The sequence below is a fragment of the Wyeomyia smithii genome, chromosome 3 (assembly GCF_029784165.1).
Source record: "Wyeomyia smithii strain HCP4-BCI-WySm-NY-G18 chromosome 3, ASM2978416v1, whole genome shotgun sequence".
Lineage (NCBI taxonomy): Eukaryota > Metazoa > Arthropoda > Insecta > Diptera > Culicidae > Wyeomyia > Wyeomyia smithii.
The window spans coordinates 52487402-52506220 of NC_073696.1; the positions used below are offsets into that span (position 1 = coordinate 52487402).

The following is an 18819-nucleotide window of genomic DNA, read 5'->3' on the forward strand; positions in this document are numbered from 1 at the left end:
TATGTGACGTTTTGCGTAGATTTTTTCCACGATTATTTTGAACGGTAAAATGATTTCATGAAGGTGAGAAAGGTTTGAAAATTGATTGATTTGTGATCTTATGATAATATGTATATAAAAGTTATTTTTCAGAAACAAGACTCTCTTTGAGACTAACTAATTTTTGAGCTGCGGGAAAGGAAACGTAAGGCAAAAAACTAATCTTTGAATTTCGTTTAGCGATAAGGCTTGAAAGTTTCGTCTCTCCGAAAAATATCCTCATACAAAATTTCAACTCAATCGAACTTTAGGAAGTAGTGTCTCAAATTGACCGCTTTGAGTCTCACTTTTTCGACTGATGACGAAAGGCACAGTTCATGCAATTGTCGATATGGAAATTTTTGTTGATATCAGATATCGCTGAGATCTGGTGTTTTCTCGAGAAAAAAAATTATTGAAAAAACTTGACTCTCGAAGACTTAGAAATTTTTGTGCTGGGAAACTCATTTCACTTGTCACACTCTCATTTTCACTTCACTATCAATCTCACTTCACGGAGCTAATTTTGTCACTTCACTTTAGATGGAATCGGAAATAGGTCTCAAAAAATGAAGTGAGCGTGAGAGTGAAATATATTTCACCGTGAGGTAACTCCCGTAACAAGTACCATTGGCTGAATATCGCACTTCAGGTATAAAAGTTAGAGCATTGCAATATTCGGAAATTTGTAGTACTACTTGGGAACTACAAGTTGGTCATACATCGTTTCTCAAAATTGTGCTGATGGAGTGAGCTATCGGTAAAACGAAACTGCAACCGAAAAAACACCCACAAATTGAATAAGCAAATTTGCCGTATTGGAAGCTCGAATGTAATTCATAACATTTTCGCAATAATTTGAAAAATGTTTGAAAATATTTGAAAATTACGAAAAAAAACTAATTTAACAAGCCCAAGCCAAACACCGTGCTTGTAAAGCCCAGCACGCGAAGCGGAAAATCGCTTGAAGTCTCAGAAGCACACTGGTCCGATTATGATACATTTTTTGGTCCGATCATGATTCACCCTGGTCCGATTATGATACAAATTCTATGGTCAGGGAAAACGATTTATTTAAATGAATTTACGTCAGATTTGCTATGATATGTCATTTTTGTAAACTAGACAGATAGACTTTTCCGATAAATATATATTATTCATGATTACATGTTATATTAATGGTGAAAATGTGACATGAAAAGCGATGTACCTTGAAAATAGTCTAAATTGGTCGGATGATGATACATTACCCTAAGTTGTCTGTTTTTAAGATATTTCAAACTTAAGTTTGGAAATTTTCTGTTTTCTACGAAAAAAAAAACACTTTTTTGTGAGTTATGTGTGGTTCTCTGGCAGCCAGGGCTGGAATTCACCTCAGTGCAGACAGAACCACACAAATTTGTACACATTGTACAACACATTTGCCATCAAACCGTGTGTGCCACTCCCGATATTTCGTTTGCGTTCTCTTCTCCCCATTCGCTCTTTTGCATTTCTTTCGCACCGGAAAAATGCGACTGAGTACACTTTGTGCATTTGCCAAAATGTGCGACACCGCACATTGTGCCTTTTTTTGTGTGTTGCTTGGGGCAATGATTATCGGATTTAACAAACGAACTACTATAGTAATAATTTTTTTTTGTTGGTTTTTGCACTTCATTTGATTCCTACTGAAATAATTTTGGAGCTTATTTTCAGTGGCGCTCAATGGGTTTTGTTTCCAAACTAAAAATGGTTTCTTCCCGGAGATAGCCGCAATATGTTCGTACATGAACAGTAGGGTGGCAATAGAAATCGACTTTTCGAATTTTGTTTAGAAGTAGGACTCAATAGTTTCGTCTACGAAAAAAGTTCCCATACTAAACTTCAGTTTAATCTGACTTCGGTAACACGAAAGCATTCTTCTGTAACCAATGAAAAAATGCACAGGTAGTTCATAAATTTGTGAATATCAAAAAATTCTGATGGCAAATGTCTTAAAAATTCATGAAACATCGCAAATTGATGTTATCTAAAAAAAAAATCAAAAAATCGATCGGTCAAAGTTTCACTTTTCGACTGAACGAACTTCTAAATGCGACGAAGAACAATTTTTTTCCATTACCACCCTAATGAACGGTATCAGTAGTGAATGCATGTAGCGCTTGTATATGAATACCGGGACATGTTTGGACGTGCGTAATGTGTCCTAAGAAACACGTTCACACCATTGAGAATCGTGTTTAAATGAATTCTCAAAAATGTTTATGGTCCTTTCTGGTTCCTTTTCTTTGCTATTTTTTCTACCCGCAACGCAACGCAAACTGCTCAAACTGAAGCTCTTTGTTCTCACACAATGTGTCACAAAAAGCAGCACAAAGTGTTGTTCCGTTCTCCCTCTCTTGAAATATTTCTCACTTGGTAATATTTTTCATAGTCATTTCGAGATTGAGGCAACTTGAAAAAAGGCGGGACCACTTACAACATGGGTGTAAAATAAACATCCCGAAGCCAAGTGATTCTTGTTATCAAAGTAAGACCTAGTTTTTTGTGTTTCCGCAATCATGCACAAACTAAAGCTGTAGTTATAAAAAAAATTGCAATGCCACCTCGGCAAGTCTGGGGTTCAAAAGTTATCAGTATATATGCAATGATGTAAAAATGACTATTTTTGGTACCACCTTGACTCAAAAACAGTCCCTTTAAACGTGAGTCCCCGGGTCTAAAGTTCTGCCAATCCTCCCAATTTTGTAAAATGTTCTGTTTTGACATTTCCTTTTGTTATCAAATTTAGTGGAACATTACGCTGGCAAAGATGGTAACATATCTGACCGGTGTTACTCATAAGATGTCAGCTGGTTCTAGTTGATTTCTGAAGAATAAAAAAAAAAGAAAAGGTCAAACTATATCTTATCGACCTGAAAGAAGCAAACTTATTATTTCTACTACCCGTCGTCTCACGTCAAACCTGCGATCGTGTCTTGAAAACTTTTAAAAAATATTGAAAAAGATGCTGGTTCATTCTTTTACAGATTTATTTTTCTAGAAGAAAATCAAGTACATGTTTTTAACATTGGAAGTTGTGGGTTCGAGTTTAAACCAGGGTGGCCAGCAGATTTCCCGGAAAATTTCAAATTCCCGGTTTTTCACGGTTATCCCGGTTAGAAATTGGTGTTTTTCCCGCAAAAATATAAAAGTTCAACCACGTTCATTCATTGACAATATAAATTTGTGAGAGAATTTGGATTTCAATATGTATTATTATTTCATTTAAAACTCTCAAAAGGGCTAACTACTTAAGCCAACATCTATTTTTCGATTTTTCGAATTTTCATGGCTGAGGAATGCAACTGCAAATCATTTTCTATCATTGGAGCCTTGAGAATTTTTATCAATTGTTTTTGAGCTTTATGACGGATTTTGGCCTTATTCGAAGTGCTTAATTAAAAAGAAAATATATATTTTTTTTAACTAAATTCCCCATTTCTGACTTCATTTTCTCTTTTAAAACTTAATTTTAAATTGAATTGACTTTGAAATTTTTTATTAAATAAACTTTAGAAATTATATATTTTTTTTCTTGTTTTCTGATAACTTTTTCATAGTCATTTTTAGTGAATGAGAGAAAACATTCTAGTTATTTTTAAGAGTTTTCAAAATAATTAGAGCACATTTTTTGACCCCGAATCGAGATAGCTTTTCGCTTCGCATGAAACTGCAATGATAGCCGTTTCTGGCAATTTTGAATTCGTTTGCGAATAAATTTTTGCACACACTTTTCTAGATTCAGATTTGAAATTGATTTTACATTGATGTTGTTAGTTTCTTTCAGGCTTCAATACAATTTTACTGCTACTTAGAAACAATTTTTGTCTTTTTGAGCTAAATTAGAAGCTTGTTCTGTGTTTTCTGAATCCGCGTTCTAAATTTCCGAATTTTCAACAAAAATCTATTTAAAAAATTGAATTTATTACTTTATATTATAACTGATTTTTTTTTATATTTTTGGTGCATTTCTGACTTTAAATTAAAATCTGATTGCTGATTTTTATTGGAGAGCTTCAGAAATCAAATCAAATCAAAGTTTCAATGTCAGGTGATGCCATATGGCATCACCCGCCGGGAATGGGTTAGGTTACGATTTTTTTATTTTTGCTTATTTTCTGTCGGTCTATTTCCGCCACTATTGTGTCAATCCCCGACACCCGGGGAGGCGACTCCAACTAGAATCTTAACTAACGGCCCATTGATTAACGGACCGGCATTTTTCGCCTCAGAAAATCCCTGGAGGATTGAATCTAGATCAGTTTTGGTTGAGTGTGAGTGGATAACGTCACCATACAACCATCGACACCTATGGCGTTGGGGGTTGGTGGAGGCGTTACTTGTTTTGGGTTTTAGATATTTTTTATCATAGTTTAGTTTTTGCCTATTTCAAGTTAAAATATAAAGCCTAATTGGAATCATTCTTGAATTCTCTGGCCTTCAAAATAATGTTTAGTAATTTGAAGTTTTAACCTTTCCTGGGCTTTGTAGGTTTTTGTTGGCAATTTGTATGTTACGATTCGAATCTTGTTTCTTTTTAAAGAATATTTTTACATCAATTATGAATAATTCGGTACATAACTTTGAAACAAACTCAGACATAAATGACATTAGACGTTGATCCTGTAAAGTGATGATTGTTTTGATGTGTCATCGCCACTTACTGTTGAAGCCCTAATCAGTGCGAATGAGAAGGTAGACAAATTAGAGAAAAATAATCGCAGCGAACTGTTAGTGTACAGAACAATTGCGGGGCTAGCGCTAGGATCCTATTGACTCTATCGATCGTCTCTCTTAGCCGAGATTCTAACATATGACGACTGACTTGTTACTCTAGCATCTTACCCCGAAACCAACTGAATGGTTCCTTAAGTCTTCCAGTATTTGTGAGATGGCAGAAAATGTATAGCGTGTTTAACTTATACAACAGATCCCAAACATGTAGTAAATGAAAAATAATGTTTTAAAAAAACATGACAAATTTCCCGGTTTAGTATTGAAATTCCCGGTTTTCCCGGTTCATTTTCGAATTCCCGGTTTTTTCCCGGTTTTCCAGGTTTTCCCGGTTCGCTGGCCACCCTGAAAGTTCAAACATGTTTTTAATATAATTTTCAGTGGATTTGTATATTTTATGTTTAATTTTCTTTTCATCGAAAAGAAAATTTTTAAAAATTGTGATAAAACTAGCGTGATAGACTTTATTTCAAAGCAGATTTCACTACTTCGAAACTCCCAGGTGAATATTATTAAGTTTTATCAAGTTACATTGTTTTATAGCACTCTGAACAATTTTGATTTTTCAACTACCAGCGATATACCAAAACCCAACTATTTTCTTTTTTTAAGAACCAGGATCATGATTTTAAAAGTTCTTTTAAAATTAATTGTAAATTTGTATGCGCTGACCACAACGTTTTAATTATAGTTTGTAATATCATCGTCCTGATAAACATCACCAATTAGAAAAGTTTAACATCCCTTCATGATTAGTTTACTGCTTTGGCGCTGAATCGGTGGTACGGTCTAACAAATTGTTGTCTTGAGTGATTGTTGTATGATAGCCACACAAATGCAAAATTTGGAAGTAATAAAGACCACCTTCCCCAGAAGCTCTGTTAACAATCTCCTCTCCAGTTCCCCTTCCAATAATCACATGATTCAGGAACGCTCCCGTAACTATTATCAAATAAAACTTTCGTCGAAAAACCCATCTCGAAGGAAAAAAAATAAACAGCAAAACATAACGCCCACAGCCAGCCAATCGGAACAAACACGAGACCGCTGTCCATAATCGAAATCTCCTGCTGCGAGTAACACTCGAGAAAAAGATGGTATGCAATTAAACCCGACACGCATTACATAAAGCCCAAAACCTTGGGCGCGAAAGTGAATCACGTCGTGCTTGGCTGATAACGAAACTGCCTTCTGCTGATACAGATGTGGCTAAGCTCTGTTGCTGCTGTTGGTGTTTTTCTTACATCTACACCTTTTTTCTCTATTTTCATATCAGGTACGAACTTTTCGTCAGCCTGAAGGTCCAAACCGCGAATGGAAAGTGAAGGGATCTCAATGATAAATTGGAAAATTTCCACTGCTATGCATCGATTTATTTTCACCAGTATTTGCTAGCTAGTGGATATAATTACGTTTATCATGGGGGGTGTCTTCGCCAACGCGCAAACAAAAACCCACGGTAGCATTTGTCAAAAAATGTGACAGATAAAATACTGGGCATCCCCTATTGACACGCTACTAGACTTATCACCAATTTCACGGGCTTCAATCTTAATGAAACCATTGTGGGCGCTAATATACCCTTACGCGTTTCAGCGGCATTGAATGACGATTAAAATCACTGTAATTTGGGGCTTGAAAAGAATCTATTAAAATGGTTTTTGTCACTTCTCTGCGTGACAACCATTTCCTCGTTCGTTCATTAGTGCAGCAATCGGTCTGTCCCACATGTGTGTTGGATGATATTGAAAAGTGAGCTGATCACATCCGGTCCATCGAAATGTGTGGCTTTCCATTTCGCTATTTTTAGTGGGAAGTTACAAAACGGTTGAGCCGCGATAATAGCCACAGGACTCGATGAATGCTAATTTAGCTTTTTATCATCGTAACAAATGGATGCGAACAGAATTCGCAATATCACGCGAGTTCTGCGCAAATAACTACCTACCACATATTCGCTAATTTTGTTGTGTCGGCTCTGGATGGGCACGGCAGGGCAGAGAACACAGACAACACGCAGTCGGTTCGATTCAGGGCCAGCAGTACGATCAAAAGTTTGTGTTCGAGGAAATGATGGTTATTTCAAATTGTCACACTCGTGATATGGATGTGTTTCTATCGATCGGTTTTGGGAAAAATCGTGAGAACATTTTTTTACCTGCCGAGTAAAGAAGCGACAAAACGTCATCATGGTTGTCTAAACAGCAAATAACCATTATTCCACGCATGAAGCAGTCACGTAAAATAAGCGCGAATGCGTTATTGCTAAAAAGTGGATTTATTGAGAAAAACTAAAGAAGTCTGACAAAAACCAAACTGCCGTTTACTTGCAGACGGAACAAAATCGGTGTCTTTCAGTTTTTTGTGCTTTTACCACCAAATAAAACAAAACTTAATCTTGAAATTTTAAAAATAAACTATCTAACCGATGGTACACAGTACATTACCAAACCAAAATCTTGGTTTTCCGAGCCTGGAAAAATATTGTTTGAAAGTAGTTTTGTCTTCCCAGTTAATCGTGAAGAAAAGTTTGGCGTAGTTTTTCTAGCAACAGCATCCATAAATGACCTCAGTCATTATGACAATCAATACAATCGTATTAAAAATATTTCAAATAATAGCTGGTAACTGCAAGTTCGCCCGGATTGGTTTAATCAGCACCAACAGCTAGCTATAGAGTCGCAATTACAAATAGCAGTACAGAACCTTCACTTTGCAGCAATACCCGCTAGTTGGTGCGCTTGAAAGATTAATCGCCATCGGAATGTTGTATCTAGGATAGTAACTTATTTTTTCCATTTTCACTTCGACTTCCAATAATTCGTAATCGCAGCTAATGGCCGGTAGCAACAGCTTGTTAAGGATTTTGTATCATTAGCTCTTCAAATCATGGCTAATTAAAATTTATGTGCCATTGCCTCCATCTTCATCCACCTCTACCTCAGCACTTGGTCCACTCCCAGGGTCATGGAGATGGAAATAGGCTCAGTACAGTGTTTAAGGTTTGCGTCATGCGGCGTCGTTATTTTTTTTTTTGTGTCACTCTAATTGGTAGCAAAATACCCATCTTATCAACACCGGTCATTGTTTCTATAACAATTATGTGATCGGTATAGCGCATCTAACAATAAAGTTATGTTTCCCGTGACAATGTGGAAACTTAAAAATATTCACTCTTTGTTGGCGCAATTCGTATCGATTCAAGCATCTGAATAAAAAAAAAAACAGCAAACAAAAGGTGTGCGATCAGCATAAAATAAACGACGGCGAAAGGACGACAGTTTCCTAGAAAGGGACAAAGAAATCGGTTCGATAAGAAATATTCCGTTGTACGATTTCTTTCCAATTTCGACAAACGTAATTGAATTGTGGAATCGGCTACTGCACAGTCATCGAACGATATAAATCGGATGCCGATAGCTTCTCGGTTGAATCAGCGGGAAGGGGTGATAAGCGGAAAATACTGTGGATTTTCTAGCAGAGTTGCATAACTGTTACGAGCTGTACCGGAATAATTGCTTTTGCAATTACAAAATTAGTCTTAGCAAAAGTTTGAAACACACGTTAAAATCGTTGAGAGGCAACACGATTCTATACCAAAAAAAGTATCAAAACTGGTTTCAAATACAACACCAAAACCAACCCCCGCGTTTATTACCAGGAGAAGTACCTCGCAATTCAACGTCGGCAATTATATTGAATTATAGATTTTAGGGTACTATCTATAATAGCTGTCAAAACGACAATAGAAAGAAAATAAAAACATCAACAAGTTTATTTTTCTGCCCACGAAGACGACCCGTGCTGGGGTAGGGAGGGGGCTAGCAGCAGTTTTCGCCAATCGGTTCGTTCATCCATCTAAATTTAGCAATCTCGCTCTGCCTCGCTCGTTCTCACTGATTTCAGCCCGCGCATGCTGGTGCGTTCATCCGACAACGACAACGACGGCCACGGCATAAAGCGATTCTTTTCAGTGTGCAATATTTTTTCATTCGGAATGAAAGAAAAATGTTCTTTCCTTGCATCCGCCGACCGTGTGCATCGCAACCAGTCTCAGAGGATGGCTCTGCTGATGCTGGTCTCCACGCTAAGCCCTCCACATCGATGCAATCGTCGTGCGGTGGAGCAGGCAGCGGCGGCGGCGGTCGGTAGAAACGGTACAAAACGTACAAAACGACCGTGTATTTGCTAACAATAAATGCCAACAAATCAATTTATTTTGACGATGACCTGCCCCAACTCAATTATCATTCTCGCTCTCCGGCAATCCGCCGGCCGCGGCGATGGCGGCGGCGATCGGTTGGGTGTTGGCTGATGTGCATCGGAACCCGTGGCGTTGTCCTAGCTTCGAGCATCATACCAACACCATCCAGTGCGCCGCCGTTCTTGTAGTCATCGTCATCGTGGCCGGATCGATGCGAAGTTGAGTGTGGGTGGAAAATGCAAAGAAAACGGGCGTTGGCAGTACCCTCTGTCCGGTATGTGCATGGTGAAATTTTGTCATCGCTTTTGAATGGACAATCGCTTTGCACACGGTAGGATTGTGATGGAAGAAATTTGGTTAATACCAGCTGTGATTTGTCAGTCGGAATTGGTTTTTTTTTTGTGTGTTGGTTTTAACATTTCCCCTCTGGTTTGATAGTTTTGATATCCAGGATTTTCAGTGCTTTTTAACATATGGTGCCTTTAAGAGTGTCGTAAACAAAAATTAGTGGGATTACTTAACTTTCTAATCTAATAAAGCTTGACAATTTTTGCGATTACCTAACCTAAAGAAAATCAAATATATCGAGTACCGAAAGTTTGAGAAAAATTGACTCAGAGATTGATAACTACATTCTGACCAACATTTGAAATGAATAATTTTGAAGAAGATTTATCATAGAAAAGGAGCCTATATTTCGAAAATGTTTGTAAATTATTTATATTATATTAACGATCAAAGCAACGATAAAATAATCAACCTGCAAGTGTACAGCGAGAATATAACTGAAAACTGCTTCTACAGAAGATATTGTAGAACCGCTTGCATATTAAAACGGTGGCTAAAGCGCATCGAGAGTTGAAAAGAGCGAAACGACAGGCCGTGATAGATTACGTCGCTTCAAGAACGATAATTTCGATATTGACGATTGACTGCGTGGAGGAAAAAAACTTCGAAAACACTGAATTGGATGAGTTGCTCGATGAGGATCTATGTCAAACGCAGGAACAGCTTACTTCAGTATTAGGAGTGAAAAATAACCCACCAATCCATTTTCAAGCGATTGTATACTTTGGGAATGATTCAAAAACAAGGAACGTGGAATCCTTATGATTTGAACCCAAGGGACGTTGAGCGTAATTTGTCTCGCCCATGAACAACTGCTCAAGGGGTACAAAAGGAACGATTTTCTTCATCGGGAAATGGATCAAAACAACAACTCGAAGAAAAAAGTAGGGAACAGTATCGACTTCAATTAAAGTATTTAAACCGAGCATTGCGTGAAAGATGGCTACAATACGAACAGAGCTACAAAAAAATGATTCTACTGCATGACAACGCTCGGCCTCATACTGCAAAGTCAAATGGTAAGTCTACTCTCCGGTTATTACTTGTTCCGTTCAATGGCACATAGGTTGGCTCATAAGCACTTTTGCTCATATGAAGACATCGAACAAAAAAAGTTTTAATTTGATAAACTTTCAAAATCAAAGACGTTTTTTGCATTATCGCAGTCAAACAAAAACGGTGAATTTGGAGAAAATATTTAAAATGTATATTTTTTGTAATACAGTGATCACCCGATTATATCTCACCCTGATGATTTTTGGCGTGATAAAATAGGGAAAGTGATAAAATCGGAAATTTTTAAAAAAAAATTTTTTTATTGGAGATGTTAAATCAATAACTAAATACGTAAAATCAGCGATTTTAATTTTTTTTGGAAAATTTATCTGTACAAACATATGAAAAAAGCTGCAGTTGTTTTTTCATAAATCGATATATCTGAATAATGACAAAAGATAGAGAAAAGTTGTCAAAGGATGAATTTGAGAAAACTGTCTGAGCTTTTATAAAAAATATTTAAAAAATTCAATTTGAGATCCTGTACTGAAAAAAAATTTCAAAAACAAAAAGTGACTATAAAAAATCGATCATCACTATTTTTTTAAAACATTCTTTTAGATAGATAATTCAGTTGCCTAAAACTTTTCTGAACAAACCTGAAAAAAATAAAAAACCTAAAAAAAATCGATGTAAAGTTGCAAATAAATTACAATTAAGTTTTTTATTCGTTCATGTGTTTGTTTGAATCGGCAAAATGAATTATTTGCTTTTTTTTATAGCGCAGTACCATAAGCAAAATATCAGATGTAAATGACGATTTTTAATGCCTTCTCAAAGAAAACTCTATGTTGCTTGCTATATGTAAGAGATAGAAACATGATGTCTTCTGTAAAGTTTCATGTTTTTAGATCACCTAATACTTTGCCTAAGACACCAAGCGTCTATCTTTATCTAATGAAAAAGTAAAAATTCTATCTCACTTTTAGGAGGATTGATCACCCAGCTTTCTACATCAAAAGAATCGTTTTCAAATATTTTGAAACTTCTCCGAACATATTATACGGTTATAATAAACATTTGTATCACTATTCAATTATTCGGGTGAAAAATGTGATAAAATCAGGGGCAGATTAAATCGGGTACAGATATAATCGGGTGATTACTGTTTATTTCAGGAAAATGTCTTTTCAATTGTTCAACATGAGTAACGAAAGTAAACATAAGCTTTACCCTAGACAAAATGAAATATTATAGCTTTAAAACCATTCTCGCGAATAGTGATGCCCCTAGTGAAGATGTCTTTCTCAGAGACTTTAATGAGTTTTCCCATAGGCCAACGTAGAAGCAACGAACCCAACGAGCAATAACTCTGCGGCCTTTCGACGCACTTCTGCATTTACTACGGGCACCAGAATTCATAGGAATGGTTAAAAAGCTATAATCTTTTTGAGCAGCTTTCTTGAGTTTGAGAGCAATTTTTTTTTCGCTTATGTCGACCAAAGTAATTTAAGTTGAAAGGATGAAAAGAGGATAACCTATTTGTTCGTTGAAATTTGTTATAGGGCCTATTTCCTAAAAAGAAAATGCAAACATCAATGCTATTCGCTTCTGAGCAATCGAATAAATTATGAAAAGACTCTATAGCACTGCTATGTGATATCAATGAACTATTATTTTTTAAGTGGAAATTGTTTAGTTACGGTGTTTTTCATTTAATCTGGAATTTCTCATTTACTTACACTTCAATTTTCGCTTTGGTTTGCTTATGGCAATATTGTTTCAATGTTTTCCTGATTTCTGGTTTTCCATCCTAAATTCTTTCATGATTCAAAAAAATAATATACATGAATCTATTTACTACTTAAACAAACCGCTTACTTCTTATCATATGAGGAAAACATCATAGTGAATTGTTTTTTTTTTTGTGTCCAGTTTTCAACTTCTCACTGTTGCCTTATTCCTGTTGTTTCGTAAACCACTCTGCTCCATCTTGGTTTCTAAAATGATCCACGCATCGCTTTTATGATTTCACCTTTCCCCTTTCACCTTTCCGGTTTTTTTGTTACTAGGCTGATACAAATTTTTAATTGATTTTATGTTCAATGTTATCCAAGCTAGCGAAAAACAACATTGGAAGAAAATACTACAAGGTATACAGCCCTAGGGTTGTATGAAATGGTGACGTGGGACTAAACACTGTAATTAGGGGGTTTTTTGTTGCAAAATATACAGAGTCTGCAGACAGAATCAATGTGTTTGCTCAGCGACTGTACGTATTTTTATTTTCAGCCTCCCCTGGAAATCAATTTTTGGAATATATTCAACAACACTCAAAAGAATATCATTTATATTTGGCGAAATTATGCCTGTAGTATTTTTTTTGTGCAAAATATATGTATATGCATATCGTGCTTGTTGAAGAAGCACCAAGAATTTCTCATAATGCGTCAAAGTCAGAATTATCTCTATATCCTCGAAAATCAAATCCAATAATACTTACGTTATCATAATGAATGGTTTTGTCTTATTTAACTCTAATTAAATTAAATCTAAAGTATGGATCTTACTTTCAAAATAATATGGAAGCCCTTACAAAGGTTCATCAATTGGCAAACATAAGAAAATATTTCAAACAAAATTAATAACAAGTTCCAGCAAAAAATCGTAGCAATCCACAGTTACATTTTTATTTTTTGCTTGACAATTTTTTCATTTGCCTACAACTACATTCGCTGTATTACGAAGACAGGATATAAACGTTTATTATGGTAAAGCTTAGAATAATAATATATCATCAATTTTGAATTGTGAAAAGAGATTCTGTACGAATCATACTAAATAAACAAAAAAAATCACAAGCATTTGCAGGCTCTTACTCTTCTATAAATGTATATATTTAGGAATTTACTCTTTCGATACTATCCGGTCACGATTATTTAGTGAATATCGAAGATAAAATTAAATGAATATACGTTGCAAAAATTTACAATTCTTGTTGAGTAATTTATGGTAATCATATTTATGAGATAAACTTTCAATCACCATCAACAGCAGCATTGCAGTTTTTCCTCAATTGCATACGAATAGAAATGTACGAACAAAAGTGTACCACTGCAATACGAATAGTACCGCTGCAGTACGAATAGAAGTATACCGCTGAAATGTACGAATAAAAGAGTACCACTGTAATCATAGACGACGAGAGACCTGCGGTTCTATACTTCACTGGTACTGTTGCTTTTACCGGCATGTTTTCTTTCAAGACATCAGTTTTTATTAGGTTCTTCAGTACCTAACACGCAGGCTTAGAAATTGTTCAAGGATGGGTATTGTTTCAAACTTTTTGGAAAGCTTTTACCTTCGAGACATCATATTAGTCTAAGCTCATGGAAGCAAAAATAAATTGAACTATTGGGACGGGGAGACTCTGTCCATTTTTATTTCGAAATTGATACAGGGAATATCAGGGAACGGATGGTGTCCATTCACGTCGTCTGTGCTAGGAATGCTCGCATGTAATTAGTTCATTATTCGCGTAAATTTGTTATTGAAATTTTTTATCAATTTTACCGCTTAGCAATGAAATTAGAGTGATAATTAGCATATTACAAAATTGTTATACATATTATCTATCCAACAACATATTGGTTATTATTATCCATCATGTGGTTATGATGTTATTAACGTTTGAAATCTGACGCAACATTTGCCCGTTTCATTTACAATTTACAGAATGCATCCCAGTATAGTAAACAAAGACGTAGTCCCACGTCAAAAAGGAATATCTTCGAAAAAACATACATCATACAAATGACTGTTGAAAACTAACACATTAATATTATTATTATTCATTTGACTTCTGCTTAAAGACACTCTCACTGTCACTGGACTTGTTTATTTGTGCTAAATCGAGCATACACTCTATTGACGGAATTTTTTTCCTCCTTTCAAATTTCAACCATTACAAAGTGTAAAGGGGGCATCCATAAATTACGTAACGCTCATCGGGGGGTATCCTAGAGCGTTACAATTGTTTACATGGGGAAAGGGGGGAGGTAAGATCAGGTTACGTAACAAAAAAAACTCTGGAGACCCTCCAAAAACGAGCATTTTTATTAAGCAAATTCTTCTACAGCGTTACATAATTTTTAAAGGATGGTTGGTGTTGGCGTTACGTTTTGTTACAAATAAGGGTGCGGGCGTCCAAAAATGGAGTTTTTGCGTTACGTGATATATGATGTTGCCTAATGGTTCAACATGACTACAATAGTTGGAATTACAGGTACAAAAGAACGGTAACTTATTTGTGTGTAAATTTTTTTTCCCAGAAAACTCTGCAGAATGTTCAATGCTACTCACCTCTGGCCATTAGAGTAAACTATTAAAGTATGTGCAATGAATGAGCTATTATTTTTTATGTACAGATTGTAAATGTATGGTATTGTTTACTTAATCTGTAATTTACCATATACTTAAACTTTAATTTTTACTTTGGTTCACTTGACGGCACTCTAACTGTGACTAGACTTGTTTATTTATGCTAAATTGAGCATACACTCTATTAAGAGAACTTTTTTTCGTCTTTTCACCATTCTGAAGTAAGAAGGGGGGATGTAGTAATATTTGCAGCGAAACATTAGTATATGTTTTTCTCAACTGTTCTGTGTTTACTGCTATTGGTTTTTTTTTATTTTTGATATCTTTTGAGATACAGTAATGTGGCTTATTCCAAATTTAATTTAATAGAGTATTAGTTGAGAGAATTCGTTATCGACATTGTTTCCGGCACATTTTGCATGTTGTAGGATAAATACAACGATACACCGTGCCCCAGTGCTGAGTCGAGAACATTTCTAGCTCGAAAATTGATTATTGTTAAAGCTTGCTAAAACAGTTCTATAATCCGAAAACAAGTGCTGACAGTTCAAGATTCTCAACAACCAAATGATCAATATTTGAATATCTCCTTTCAATAAGTTACCGTTATATTAATTATAATCATAATACTGAGAAAGATTAGGATTAAACCGAGCTTTGAAATTCAATTGTACGAGTTTGCCGTATCAGTTCTATTATCGGCTGGTCAGTTTCAATTTTCCTCAATACTTAACATAAAGAATTAAAATCCTAGATAACAGCCTTGTGGCACGCCGCAGAAATTTCTTCAACCATTACTGGTTGATAAAACATAGAAGAAAACCTGCTTAATTCCAAAACAATCATTCGTGACATTTTTAGACACCATCAGCTCATCTTCATCATCATAACCTTCAGCTTAGATTTAAAAACGATATCGAGTATTATTTCAACCTCTAAAAATACTATCCTTTCCCATACATTCTACAATTTCGCATGAATCATGTTGAACCATCTGTTGTCTACGATTTCAAATCCTTCGAAATAAAACACGGAACTTTCCATTCCTTATGACCCACTCTGCAGTATCCTTTTTGAAGCGATTTTATTGTGACACCAGAGATACATTCGATGACGATGGCAACTAGCCGGTCGCTAGCCAGCGCTGAACACTCATACACACGGCATCTAAGTGCACATTCGATGACCAGCAGCACGATGATGTCGACAGCAATAATGCCCGAGTGTTCGTGATGTGATGCACAACCATAGCCATTTCTACGTGCATCAAATGCTGTCATCAAAACTATCATCGACATCATTTCTGTGGACTCGCCGCTATGGCACAAGTAATTGCCATGTGTAGCCACGGGCTAGCCATGTGATAATCAACTCGAACGTCGTGGTTGAAATAGTGTGTGCTAGCAATGAATGCCAGTCTAGTCTGGAAGCTGTCCAGACGTGATTCGCCGGTCCGGGAAGGCCTTCGTCGCTTGGATGCCGGCTCGAGACGAGCGAACAGCGAAAACGATTGCTCTATCAGGGCAGATCGATCCGATAGAGACAACCGAATTGCAGTAGTTCGAAGCGTGAGTGAATAACAAAATAATCCTCTTCTAAATATCTTCCTAATTTAAGTTGTTTACAACCTACTGTAGGCATTCGGTTTGTTACACCGACATTACTCCCAGATACTAGCGCCCACACAACGTGAGCAAATGCACATTCTCAACAACCAAAACAAACCGCATCGCTAATAACAAATGCATGCTTCAATTTGATTTGCATCGTAAATCGCACCGGCTCGAAAGGCGCGCGCGTTTCGTCTGCCCACTTGGCGATGCACAACTACTGACTTCAACTGACTCTAACAACACACTGCACTGCAAGCACAACTCCGCCAAGCACGACGGTCAGCATCAGCGGAATGACGAGACAGACAACAGCTCAATTGAGGCGATGACTAGGACGGTTATACCGCCTCCACGGCCAAGCGTTTGCAATTACGACGCAGAGCGCCTTTCGAGCGAACCGCTCAACATAAATCCGATAATCACGGCCCATTCGTAAAGCGCACTGATTAAAATTAAGTGCCATAATATTTCAATTATCCGCACATCACTTCCACTAATGGAGCCTAACAATTGGAAATATCCTTCGGAGCGAGTTTCGGCGGCGCGCACGGTCAAGGTGCCGTGAAGGTTTGTTACTGATCGATCCCCCTGGGAGTAAGGGTTACGAAGTGATGATGTAATCTGCTGTTTTGCTCCCCGAACAGCGGAACACTTTATGTCTATTGCACTCCCAAGTCAGATTCCAGACACTTCGTGCTACCGGGGTGAATTCCAGGGTGGTTACTTACCCTGCATTTTCAGCCGCAGCAATGGACATGTGGGGCTCATCGATGAGTTGAAGGGGCGAGTGGCCCTGGGGAGGCGCCGGGGGAGCTGTTAATCGCTCCGTGGTCGCTGATACGCCAGCCACCTGCGGAAGGAACACGAAAAGGGAAGTCGGTTAGATTGTGATCGTGTAGTGCCTACGGTAGTTGATAAAAGTAATTTCAATTTTCATATTATAATATATTGAGTGCTTCGATATGAAAAGGTTTTTCTATGGCTCCGCACATTGACAGAACAAATTATATACATAACGTAAGTGAACCGATGCCTATCAGTGCAATGAGTTTTAATAATATTAATGATAACAAACCAACTTCGTTGCATACTCAAACAGTGAATAGGAATACGCACTTTTCTAGCTTAATTGGATTGCTATAACGAACAAAAGTAGGGGTTCCTGGGGTAAAACGCACCAGTTAACGAAAGCAGAGTATATTTTTGTTAAAGCTGAGAGATAAAACCAATGTTATATACTGATCAGTTTATAAAAAATGCATAATACTCATTTTTTAAGTGAGTGTAATAATTTTATAAAAGTCGCACTCTTCTTGGGGTAAAATGCACCGCAACAAAGGGGCAAGAAGCACCAGGCAAATGAGGTAAAATACACCCGTCTACGGAGCAGAATGCACTACAATATTGGGGCAGTACGACCCATTCTGTCATCTAATAAATAAAGGCAAAAAGGTTTTCTATGGAATTCCATACACTCGAGTGGTATGGTTTTGGGAAACACCGTTTTTGATTGCCTCTAGCACCGATCGTAGCTGTTCAACGATCTATGACCGCCGATTTTACTTCCGGACAATGCTGGAAAAGAGATGAAATGTAAGCAAAAAATTTATTTACAAAGAGTCCTTTTGCCCCGAGCTAAGGGAAGCGTTATGCCTCGAACGTAACAAGAGAATGTTTCTGGTTACATAACGGTAATTCTCATTGAAACTTACCGATATTTTATCAGAAATATGTTGCTCGACATATATTCGATGCAATAATACTTTTCTCTGGTGGAAAACATCAATTGAAGAGCTAAAAACACTTAATTTAGCCGAGAAAAAAATTAGACCGTATGCAACGAAAACTTTTTTGTTTTCATTCACATTTTCTGACATATTGACAGGGTGCCTGAAGAAAACATAGATTCAAATAAAAGAATTATTATTTTGTTATTATAATGTTTCTCCATTGTAAATCAGTAGGGGTGCATCTTGCCTCAACGGTGCTTATTATCCCAGGTACTCCTGAACAAAAAAAGTTTTTTTTTTCATGCCCCCCGATATTTTATACAAGTTTATGGTACAACCGTCATAATTAAAGCTCTGTAGTCTATAGCAAAATGTGAGAACCAAACTACAAAATTGAATTTTCGATTTACAGAATCAATCAGCAAAGTCGAATTTTGCTTTCAGTACATATAGAATAACTGTCAACGCCCCAAAAGTTCTCAAATACTAAACTAATTTTATCAAGTTATAAAGTGAGCTGGAATGCTCAAATTCAAACGCTTTTCGTTTTTGTAAAATTTTATAACTTTTAAGGTCAGCATACGCTATCGAAATTACCACATATGAATATTTTTACTTTTTGTAAAATGTAAATAACTTATGAGATTTAATTAAACACGAAACTAAAGAATGTCCTTTCGTTTTGTATTACCCACAACTTTCGACCATGAGGACAGTTCATAAATCACCATTTTTTACTTAATGTTTACTTTTTTAGGTTTTTTTATTTCCT

The 18819-nt window shown here is 36.5% G+C and overlaps 1 protein-coding gene across 23 annotated transcripts in view; it reads right to left on the minus strand.

Annotated features, from left to right (window-relative positions):
- LOC129732202 (probable serine/threonine-protein kinase yakA) overlaps positions 1-18819 on the minus strand; it is a 320944-nt gene that overhangs the window by 164647 nt on the left and 137478 nt on the right. For all 23 annotated transcript variants that reach the window (XM_055692835.1, XM_055692831.1, XM_055692827.1 and 20 more), the window contains one exon: positions 17046-17167. In XM_055692835.1, the coding sequence (XP_055548810.1) occupies positions 17046-17074 (29 nt within the window). In that variant the 5' untranslated portion in view covers positions 17075-17167. The remainder of the gene's footprint in view (positions 1-17045; positions 17168-18819) is intronic.